General features: G+C 42.4%; 2 protein-coding genes across 3 annotated transcripts; one reads left to right on the forward strand and one right to left on the reverse strand.

Annotated features, from left to right (window-relative positions):
- The first annotated feature begins 1,603 nt into the window (after positions 1-1,603).
- Positions 1,604-3,884, forward strand: LOC102718457 (heat stress transcription factor A-4d-like). Its single transcript, XM_006654629.2, has 3 exons — positions 1,604-1,692; positions 1,858-2,324; positions 2,524-3,884. Exons 2-3 carry the CDS (start codon positions 2,091-2,093, stop codon positions 3,607-3,609), a joined length of 1,320 nt encoding a protein of 439 aa, XP_006654692.2. The 5' UTR covers positions 1,604-1,692; positions 1,858-2,090; the 3' UTR covers positions 3,610-3,884.
- A 265-nt stretch (positions 3,885-4,149) lies between these two features.
- LOC102718740 (serine/threonine protein kinase OSK1) lies at positions 4,150-8,550 on the reverse strand. Of its 2 annotated transcripts, none has more exons than XM_040523971.1 (11): positions 8,410-8,550; positions 7,746-7,917; positions 6,797-6,981; positions 6,384-6,566; positions 6,145-6,276; positions 5,871-6,056; positions 5,682-5,771; positions 5,524-5,607; positions 5,261-5,401; positions 4,943-5,173; positions 4,150-4,637 (listed from the first exon to the last, which is right to left on the reverse strand). In XM_040523971.1, exons 2-11 carry the CDS (start codon positions 7,912-7,914, stop codon positions 4,524-4,526), a joined length of 1,515 nt encoding a protein of 504 aa, XP_040379905.1. In that variant the 5' UTR covers positions 7,915-7,917; positions 8,410-8,550; the 3' UTR covers positions 4,150-4,523. The 2 variants fall into 2 exon arrangements, with proteins under 2 accessions (XP_040379905.1, XP_006654693.1); XM_006654630.3 differs by having other exon boundaries at positions 7,746-7,921.
- Positions 8,551-11,864: the final 3,314 nt, after the last annotated feature.

The following is an 11,864-nucleotide window of genomic DNA, read 5'->3' on the forward strand; positions in this document are numbered from 1 at the left end:
TATTTAAAATGTAGTAATTATCAAACTTGACAGTGCCGGTTTTTTTATCAAAGTAAATACCGACCGACAGTCCAAAATAATTAGGCCGTGATTCATGAAGAGCTTATACCAATGTTATCTCTAAAATGATTGTGTGTGGATAGGGAAGGCTACAAACAAGGATGTCAATGGATTGGGTTGGATATTGATGGAGCAAATACGTGCCTAACCTAGCACTCAACTTTATCCGTCGAACCCCACCCCGAATAGGGTTGCCAGGGGATGGGTACGGACATGCCCACACATTGTGTATGCAACGAGCCTCGTATGAGTAATATGTCAATACCTAAGTAATTTAATAGAGCACAACAAAATTAATAAGTTATAAAATTATCAGTAATAGTACAATAGAACAACATAAATTAAAATTAATCTAGTAAACCAGAAATAAGATATATATATATATATATATATATATATATATATATATATACATACATGTATCCTACTAACAGGTGTAGCTACTCCCTTCACGTCTAAGGTGCAAAAACATATCAATACATATTTTTACTCTCTTTTAACCGAAAGTACAAACTCTATATATATAGTTGTATCATTCATATGTGATTTAATAGTGTCTGTACTTTCTGTTGGGTGGGAGCAAACTCTATCCTACTACCAGGTGTAGCTACCCCTTCCCGTCTAAGGTGCAGAAATATCTCTATACATATTTTTTCTCTCTTCCAACAGAAAGTACAAACTCTATACACGTAGTTTAATCATTTACATGAGATTAATAGTGTCTATACTTTCTATTGGGTAGAAGCAGAAACAGTTATGAAAATGCTTTTCATTATGAACGTGTAGGGAGTAGCTATACACCTGATATTCGGATCTAATATATATATATATATATAGACACACACACAAGAGAGTGAGAGACGGGTTTTATGTTGTTTTTTTTAGAACGGTTTTACGTTTCTCCAAACCAATCAACGAAGTACTAGCTCAGAATGGTACTATAGGTACTAACGATACTTACGAGCTATAAAGCATGCAGAAAATAAAACACGGACAGTATCCCGTCATCCTGTTGCGGTATTTGAACGATTGATTGAATATTTGAATCCAGTAGCAGCAGGAGGAGTACCGGTCTGATGCCAGCCTGCGAGGCACACCAGCGACGATCGTTTCCGGTGGGGCCGGACCGGGCCACCGCTGTACCGTCCCCACCGCGCGCTGACCGGCCGGCCGCCGGCGAACCGGGCGCTTTCCTTTCTAGAATCCCTCCTCTACTACGAGAACAAAAAAAAAAAAGAAACGCCCTCGTTAACATTTTCATCTTTTTATTTATAATTATACTTATAAACTAAATTTTAAATTTTAAATTCTATCAGGTTATATCTTAATCTTAATTTTTCGATGACAAGAAAAATACTTATTTTTTATTTATAAATATATCATGGGGCTATTACCATGGCTCTCGCTCCCCGGTCAGTCAACCGTCTCGCGCAGCGAGCGACGGCCCCCCGGAGAAATTCCGCACGCTCGCGCGCGCCGTCGTCGTCTATAATATCGCCGAGACGCGCGCCACCTGCCGCTGCACGGATGCACGCCTGCACCCGTGACAAAACACACGCACGCACACCCGCCGCCTCCTTTTCGATCTTGCACCTGCACGGCTGCGTGGATCTGCTCGCCTCTTGTGCCTAGGTGAGTAGTGCTGCTGCTTCAAACGAAAGGAAAAAAAAAAGACTATTTTGCGTGGTTGCATTCTTTGCTTCGACGGCTATGGTTGCTTGGTTCTTCAGGCGGTGCCTGTGCGTATGCGTGCTTGTATGCTGTGATGATCTCGTCTTCTTTTTCGTTTTTTGGCAGAAAAGAGTTGGCGTTCGATCGGAAAGTTCAAGGTCGGTGTGATTCTCGCAGCTCGGTGAGAATTTGCGCCGCGGTTCAATGTGAGATTTGGCCCGGGGCGAGTTGGATTTTTGGCGCCGTGTCCTTTCAGGTGGTTGCGACTTGGTTCCTGGGAGCGAAGCGGCGTTAAGACCGGTGAGCTCGTTCTTGCGTCCATCCATCGAGCGGCTGCTGGTTTGAGAATTTGAGGAGGCATGGAGAGCTCCCACTCCGGCGGCGGCGGCGGCGGTGGCGGTGGTGGGCCGCCGCCGTTCTTGATCAAGACGTACGAGATGGTGGAGGACGCGACGACCAACCACGTCGTGTCGTGGGGCCCCGGCGGCGCCAGCTTCGTCGTGTGGAACCCGCTCGACTTCTCCCGCGACCTGCTGCCCAAGTACTTCAAGCACAACAACTTCTCCAGCTTCATCAGGCAGCTCAACACCTACGTGAGCTCAATCTCCTTCTTAATTCTTTTGTCACGAAATAGTTGCTGCAAATTCGTCTGATTCCAACGAAACAAGCATTGCAACACTTTTAGTTTTCATTTTATTTTTGCTTTCGAAATGGTTCTCTTTTCTTGGTTGCCTTTGATGGTTTGACCATATGCTGGAACATTGACTTCATTTGGCACCTCTCTCTTTTCAGGGGTTTCGAAAAATCGATCCGGAGAGATGGGAGTTCGCGAACGAGGATTTCATACGAGGCCAAACACACCTTCTGAAGAACATCCATCGACGCAAGCCGGTGCACAGCCATTCGCTGCAGAACCAGATAAACGGGCCGCTCGCTGAATCGGAGAGGCGCGAGCTCGAGGAAGAGATCAACCGGCTCAAGTACGAGAAGAGCCTCCTGGTCGCGGATCTCCAGAGGCAGAGCCAGCAGCAGTACGTGATCAACTGGCAGATGCAGACGCTGGAGGGCAGGCTGATGGCAATGGAGCAGCGGCAGAAGAACATGGTGGCTTCCCTGTGCGAGATGCTGCAGAGGCGTGCGGGCGGCGGGGTCGTGTCGTCGAGCTCGCTGCTGGAGGCCGACGACCACTTCAGCAAGAAGAGGAGGGTTCCGAAGATCGACCTCTTCGCCGACGATGGCGCCGCCGTGGAGCAGAAGGTGTTTGAGCTGCAGGGAATCGGCGGCTCGGAGACACCAGGCGTATCTCCGGTGTTCCCTGTGAATGGTGAGAATCTTGACAGGGTTGAGCTGAGCTTGGTCTCCCTGGAGAAACTCTTCCAGAGAGCGAACGATGCGTGCACAGCTGCGGAAGAAATGTACCATGGTGGCACTGAACCCAGCACTGCTGTGACTCCTGCAGAGATGAACACTGCACCAATGGAAACTGGAATCAATCTTCAGTTATTACCAGCCAGCCTCCATTCCACTGAATTCGCAGAGTCTCCTACTTTTGTCCACAGTCCAGAGCTGCCAATGGCTGAGATTCATGAACACGCCCGCGTGACAGCTGAAGCTGATGTGAATTCAGAGATCGCATCCTCCACTGATACTTCACAAGACGGCACGACAGAAACTGAGGCTTCGCTTGGGCCGACCAACGACGTGTTCTGGGAGCGGTTTCTCACCGAAACCCCACAATCTTGTTTTGCTGGGTCAGAAAGACAGGACGACGCAAAGGAACGCTTGGACTGCAATGGCTTCCGTCACCGGGAGAAAGTTGATCAGATCACCGAGCAAATGGGGCACCTTGCTTCAGCCGAGCACACGCTGCGTACCTGATGCAGTAATACCATTTCTTTGCACTGGTTTTTAATTTGTAGTGCTATGTAAATTTGGTAAGACGGTAAATTATAGCTTAGATCGCCTTAGGAGGCTTGTGTGTTCTTTTACAAGATTTATTCTACCCTTTTTTTAGATTACGGTAGGCCTTACACAGTTTATAATCCTGATGTATCCGCTGACTTCTGTGCATATAAGAGTTTTTTGGATACAACAGCAGAATATATCCATTTTTGTACTCCATTTCCCTTTTCTGGGGCGCAAGAATTTTAAAAACTCAGACCCATGCTTGATTAATTTTTTCAATAACCGAATAACTCATCACCAACTTGATTTTGACTCACGTGAACGGCAGCACAAATCTCTGATGAATCGCTACACGGTGTTGGGTTATGTAGTACTTAACTAACAACTGCGACTTGATTATACAACACTCCAGTCAACACATACAGAAGCGAATTGTGTAACCAAAATTATTATGATGTGAGAAAAGGTAACAGCTCGTGTAAAATTACATCTGCACGTATCCAATGATCACCAGTCAAGGAATGCAGGATCAACAATAGTATGGCAACTGCTAAACTTCCATTATAGCGACAGAGGTGAATCTCAGGCTGGGCATCAAGCTAGTAATGATCACCGTAAACAAGCAAAGTGGTAAGGACTCTAGATGAGACTAAACCGTCATATAACAACAACAACGGCAAATACAAAAACAGTGAAAGGTTGCCTCCTGCCTGTTACCTCTCGTTTGGCCAATTACCGTCAAAATACATCACTGGCAGCCTCTATTGTCTACACACTCCAGGAACATTATCTACTGGAGGATTATGGTCATTATGTACATATCTCAAATGAAACGTGACAATCCACAGGGTGCTGCAGGGAGTTCAACTGGGAAGCAAACACCATAATCAAAGGACTCTCAGCTGAGTTAGAAAGGCAGAGCACAGGTCCAGAAAGAGAAGCTGTGGTCCGCTGACCCTTTGCAAGTCAAGAAGGTATTTTTCGTCCCTTGTTTTGTAAAGCTGCAGCAATAACAAGTATGTCAACATAATTCCAAACAGAAAACGTTACATGCATAAAAAACAGGTGTGGTATGAATGAGGGGTTATGCATTTTCAATCATGAAAATACTCCTTCAAGGAATCTGGATATGGTAACAATTCATAAAAACTCTGCTGCTTAATCATCACATATAAAGGAGTAAAACACATGTCAATGTTCAGGCTTAATTGAATTGTACACAGATCCACATGGCAAAATTCCTGACCAATACATGATCTCAGGGTTAATAAGCATATGTTAAGTTCAAAAAAATTCAAAATGGTACCTGAATTTCAAACTTCACTGTGTGGGTCGATTTCTCACTGATGTCATCAGTTTCAATTATAGCAGATTCTGCACCGAAGCTATGGTTGCTATGCATCATACTTTCATGGCTGGGAAAACCAGGAGTCCATCTGCATTTCATGTTATAGTGTCCAATCTTCTTCCAGCAAACATTTAGCTCTTGCAGAGCTTTAAGAACTTCAGTTATTATTTCTCGTGGATGTGCTCGAGACTGTTAAATAAATAGACAGATGAATTAGGAAAAATTGTAATAAACAAAATAAATAAACAACCTGAATTTATAATGACAGCATAAAACCTGAAGACCAAGGGCCCATTTCCTGTCAGCTGCAAAATGGTGCCTCAAGCCAAACCCAGGAGATTCCATATGCCCATGCAGCCGATGCTCAGCTGCAGAACCTGGTGTCTCAGCTGAAGTTACTTGAGAGAGAGAAGATTGCTGAATCACAGAAAGCAACACGGCAAATTATCATAAAATTTATAGTGCTAGAAAACCACGTTTGCCAGGATTTTAGAATAAATAAACAGCAATAAATTAGAGAGAGATGAGTTCAAACATACAATAGATTCTTGGAACTCAGCTCCAAGGTAGCCGCTGGTTGTACGAAGCCTATTGTCCAATAGTAAATAGTAGGCAACTGTCGCCTGCACATTATTCAGAAAACTTTGACATGCATTCCCCAGGAAATAACAAAGAAGAGCAATGGAGTAGAACACACCTCGTTTTGCAGCCTCTTGTGAAGTGATTCAATGAGCTGATTCTTGTCAAACCCCATTTTAATAACATCATTCATAGTTTCATCATCAAGCTACAAAACCCACATTGATCAAATCAAACACTGAAAGTTTCAAAAGCAGAACATGGCTGTAAATAGTGAAGAAGCTGATGCATAATGACAGCATGTTACCTTTTTAACCTGTTGTGCAGTGTCAGGAGGAGGCACAGCCAAATATCGCGGAAGACCAATTGTGAACCACTGATGTTCACGGATCTCACGTATGGTGATCCTCTTCATGGGATCAACAACAAGCATTCTTGGAATCAAATCCCTTGCCAAAGGTGACAAATGACTGGGAAGGGTATATATCCCACCCTGGAACATCAATAGACAGTGTTTTACTTTAACATATAAGAGAAGAGGCAGCACCTTTATAAGTTGGATTTATCTGATGTTTGCTAACCTTTATTTTCTTAAAAAGGTTGGGAATATTCTCATCATCAAATGGAAGGGTACCACAGAGAAGAGCATAAAGAATAACACCACAGCTCCACACATCTACTTCAGGGCCAGCATATAGTTTACCTGATATCACCTAGTCAAATGGAAAAGGAATAAAGGAAAGTAAAGACTAAAGAAAGACAGCTACAGTTATGTAATCATGAAGAATGCCTAATAATGCAAATCATTCAAAACGAATACCTCAGGTGCTGCATAATTTGGGCTACCACAACTTGTCTTCAGGAAGTGACCATCACGCATAACGTTACTTAAGCCAAAGTCTGCAATCTTAACGTTGCATTTGGAGTCCAAGAGAAGGTTCTCTGGCTTTAGATCACGATGAACCACCATGTTTCTATGGCAATATTCCACACCAGATATGATCTAATTCAAAGATCAAACAAAACAAAATTATCCTTTCGATGCTAACCGAAGAATATCAGTGCAACGCGTATAACAAATTAACAAACCAAATCTGTAGTGCAGAAGTAGCAATACAAAATAAAAAATTGATAGTGATTTACTGCATTTATAACTTGTTCAAACCCTAACAATAGATGATATTACTGAGTATAATCCTTAAAAACGAACTCAGGAAATGATACAAAGCCTACCTGCTGAAAAAAGCGCCGAGCTTCTTCCTCTTGCAGTCTTCCCTTCTCAACAATGTAATCAAACAACTCTCCAGATTTAACATACTCCATAACAACGTAAATATCAGCAGGGGTATCTATGACCTCATAAAGGCGAATGATGTGTGGATGCATAAATAATCTGAGTATCTTGATTTCTCTTTTAACTGCAGAGAAATAAAGTGGCACAATCATTCAACAATGGTAAAAGGTTTTAAACAACAGAATGGTTAAAGAAATTCACTTTAGTACTTTACACAGCAAATTATGGCTGGTCAACCATGACCGAACATTCAACATTTTAGACCCAAAGTCAGAAATGTTGCTGAGTGAATGTTGATTGACAAGGCACTGTAACATAAAAAGGATGAATAGTTTTTTTCTTACTCAAGAAATATGAATATGTGGCTGTATTCAACTACAGGCACTCGTGCATACTACAAGTTACAAGATCTAGTGTTTTTTTACTAAATTATAGACGTCTTTTGATTGTAAGATAGCAAATTCCTGACCCAATCGATCGTACCACATAAGTTTGCTTATAGGTTGTCAAATGGAGCAATATGATGTGTACAGTTGTCCTCAACCACTCAGATGCAATTGGAGCCCCTTTTTCTTTTCCACATCAGTCATCATCCCACCGGAATTACTGCTGCCGCCAGTGATTCACACATGCCCCTCCTCCGACACCTATTGCAGAATCCCAGCTGCACCTACTCATTGTATGTGCTCTAATTGGAAACAAAGAATCTGAGATGAAACATGTTTCTAGGAATGGGGGTGCTTTGGGGATCAGCAGCAGGCAACAGCGTATGCCATAGAGAGAAACATGTGATGGCCCTTAATTATTTACCCAAGTATCAATTTTCTTATCAAACCATATATATTGTACAGACTTGTGGACAAAAGGATCAACGGAATCAGTACCAACCTTTCTCTTCCATCTCCATGCTTTTGATCTTACGGCGATTGAGGATCTTGATTGCTACCTTGTGGCCAGTCAGTATATGCTCAGCGATCTTCACTTTGCCGAATGATCCAATCCCAAGGGTTTTGCCAATTCGGTAACCACCAAGAGGGTCTCTGCCACCTCCCTCCATCTTCTACCTAAGTCCCAGTCGAAGCATATTAGTTTTGCGCTCTTCAAGAGAGAAATTCTCATGGCTTATTATCAACTCAAGAATATTAAGTACGATATTACAGTAAATCAATGGATCTGGACGAGTTACCGATGCGTGGCTTAATTTACTGCGGTAGGAACACAAAATAATCACAAATTTATCCCGCGAAAAGAATGACTGGAAATCGCTCCCCCAGTTCCAGAAATGAATTCATGGAAAATTGCCCGTCCAGCTAACCTATAGAAAGCGAAACGGGATTGCCACCGTACGGCATCGCAGACACGAGCTCCCTCCTGGATCTGGCGGCCACAGGGAATCCGCATGAAAATCTCTCTCCACGAGAAGCAGGACAGAATAGGAGGAATCCCCACGTTCAATCCCAAACGCACGGGGCCAATTTGCCGGGAAGGCGGCGGAGGATGAAGAAGGGGAGGAAGAGGAGTGAGTGTGTGAGGGGGAGGGGGGGGTTCCTACCTGACTTCCGACGCGCCGCGGACCGGAGTGGTGGGGGGAGGGGCGACGAACAGGAGCTCCTCGCTCTCGCCCTCGCCCTAGGAGGCGGCGGCGAGGGCGCGGGGCGGTGCGGCGGTGCGGTGCGGTGCGGGTGGGGGGCAATGGTGCGGGGGGGGGGGGGTGATAGATGCGCCCGTCACGGGAGAGAGAAGAGGAGAGGGGGAGGTGGAGGTGGAGGAGGAAGAGGACGAGCTGGTGCTGGTGGTGCCCCACGTGGGTCCCTACTTGCCAGGAGCGGCCTCGTGGCGCGCGGAGATTCGCTCGCTTGCGGTTGGCCCGGTGGTGGAGCGGTCGGCCTGGCGAGCCGTCGCTTCGGGGTCGGTCTAACGCGCGATCGATTTTACTGTACGTACAGCATAGCATACGTACACGTATACGTGCATATATAAAAACTCTAGACCTATAAATAAACTTTATACGTATAAATTTCTATATAATATGTATATATAAACTCTCTATATGAAATATGCATATATACAAAATATTATATGAATTTAATATATATATATACTCCATCTGTCCGGGAAAAAGCCGATTCCTGGATTTCCAAGAAAGAATTTGCAGTACCAGTAAATTATCTATTATGTCCTTGGTAAAGTAGTATGATCATTGAGAGAGGTAGTAGTAGCAGAGAGCACGAGAGATTTTTTTGTTCTGTAGTAGTAGCAGAGAGCACGAGAGATTTTTTTGTTCTGTGTAGAAAGGAGAGGGAGGTGTGAACGGGGTGGAGAAGGATGGAGAAAGAGACCCCTGCTGTACTACTGTTTTTAACCTGCTGTACTGCTGCTGCCAGTAGTAGGTCTGATCACTCTAAAAATCGTTTTTTGACAAACAATCGACTCTACAAATCGATTTTTTTTTGAGACGGAGAGTGTATATTTTTATATATATAAATTTATGCTTAGAAATTTTATACACTTATAAGTGTTCATACGTCCTCCCTTTTTCGGTCGCTTCCCCCAGGGTATATAACCAACGAGTCAACGACCACAGATGGTCCATTTGTGACACCGCGACACGGCACGGTTAAAGCGCTGATGACTTGGCGGCGCGCACAACATGTTGCAAGTTGTTTGGAGAGTAACTCGCAAGTTTCTCCGTGATGCGCTTTCAGCGGCGGGGGAAGAGGGGCGATCGGCATCGTGCAACTCATCGCGCCCCCCAATTATCCCCTCCCCACGATTGGACAGCACGGGCAGGTACTGCCAAGAAAAACAGCAAAAACATACTCCCTCCTTTTTCAAATTATAATTATTTGTATAAATTAAATATATTAAAAATAATGTTTCTGTTATAATTTATATTATTTCCTTCACGTTCAAATGTTTGAAATGAAATAGCCAACATCAAACAAAAGTTAGGAGGGAGCATTATATAATTCATAACGAAGCTAGTCGTGTAATATATGCAATCCACCATGCTAGTTCCTACTCTTGGCATCAATCCCAAATATCCTTTATCTTTTCGTTTTTTTTTATGCTTATAATCTTAAATTTAAATTTTTAATCTTTGATTTGGAGTACCTTTAATTTTTTTTATTATGATTTATTTTCCGTTTTATATTTTTAGATTATTAAGAACACGTGTATAAAAGTTTTATTAATAAATATTTTTAAAACACGTCGTTTGACTCTTAAGTGCAATATATGCATGCCACTATGTTAGTTCATATTTATGGCATCAATCACAAATAGCATCATCTTTTCATTTCTGATCATGCTTATAAGCCAAAATTTAAATTTTTAACCTTCGATTTGAAGTAGGTTTTTGGTTTTTTATTGTGTTTTACTTTCTAGCCTTAACTTTTAGATGGCTAAAAACACGTGTATAAAAGTTTTATTTATAAAATATTGAAAAAATGACGTTTGACTTATTCCAATCATCCTAAATCGTTGTCGTTTTATGCTCACGTACCATTATACACTCTTGCTTATAAGAAATATTATAGCCTTTTCTTCTCGATAGTTTCTGCTGAACAATCCAAGAGTGCTTATATTTTAAAACCTAAGTTGTAAGTCCGTACTTCACATGTACAATAATATCAAATTCCCCTACGGTCCTACCTAAATAAGGTGACAAATCCAAATTTTTTCTCCGTTATATTAGTCCATCGCTAACAACGACAGAATGGTAACTATCTGAGAACTGATATGCTAATGGCTAATGCATTCCACATGGAGTACTCCGTAAAAAAAAGAAAGGGCGAATCATGGTTGCTCAGGGCATCCCAACCCAAGAAACCTTGACTAACTTTAAACAGTTGTTTCGGTCCATAAGATCAATAATAGACCACACACTTCTCATTTCTTGTGATGCTAGCTAGGTTAAAGAAACAGGTTCACATGATTACTACATCTTATACAAACTATATTTCTTCACCTAAGATATGTTTGAGACACTGGAGTTTGCAGCGTTCCATGAAGTCTCGTAAGGCCATTGTTTCCACAGGCACATCGGTTCGGACAAACTATGGTCACCTGAACATATCACTGCGTTGGACCTCAGTTACCACTCAGGTATAACTGTGGCTAACTGAGAAAAAAGCTTCCGACAATCCGGCTCCCAATCTGCAAAGAATTCCAGTATTCTGGGTTCACCTATACTACACTGAAACGAAGGATCGAATTTTTGACATCTAAATAAAACATTAAATATACATGAACATTAAAACTAATTACATTAAAACTAATTACATAGTTACGGGGAAATCGTGAGACGAATCTTGTGAGCCTAACTAGAACATGATTAGTCATTCGTGCTACAGTAACCAACATGTGCTAATGACAGATTAATTAGACTCAAAAGATTCGTCTCATGGTTGCCTGGTGGAATCTGAAATTTGTTTTTTCATTTATATTCAAAAACCCCTTCCGATATCTGATCAAATGTTCGATGTGACCCCTTTAGCAAAAATTTTTGCCAACTAAACGACCCTGAATCTTGCCTGGCTTTGTACTGCGGTCCCGCGCGCCCAGAATCAGAGTGACAAAAACTATCGAGACACCTGTGCCATACCTCCACTCCTGTCACTCCATGGCAACGATGTACTCACTCCGCTTATGTGCAGATTTATTCTTAAATATTCGGCGGTTTTTTTTTCAAAACAGAGAGAGTTGTCCTGAAATTCAATGCTAATTAGTACTCAAGGTTTGCAATATCGTTTGGTGTTGTCTACAAACCGTGCAAAGTTTATACCCAAAATTTTGAATTGAGCCATAACAATTTTGACCTAAAAATAGCATGTTAAGTAGCAATTATCGCGGTGGAACCATCAAAATGGATAATAGTGATATATATGTTGATAGTCAAAGTGGCACGATCAATGTCGACAATCACAATATATATGCCAATAATTACGATGGCATGATCATATCGATAATCATGTTTAGATGTGAAATCACATAATATGCTACGAT

This window comes from Oryza brachyantha, chromosome 5 (assembly GCF_000231095.2).
Source record: "Oryza brachyantha chromosome 5, ObraRS2, whole genome shotgun sequence".
NCBI classification, from domain to species: domain Eukaryota; kingdom Viridiplantae; phylum Streptophyta; class Magnoliopsida; order Poales; family Poaceae; genus Oryza; species Oryza brachyantha.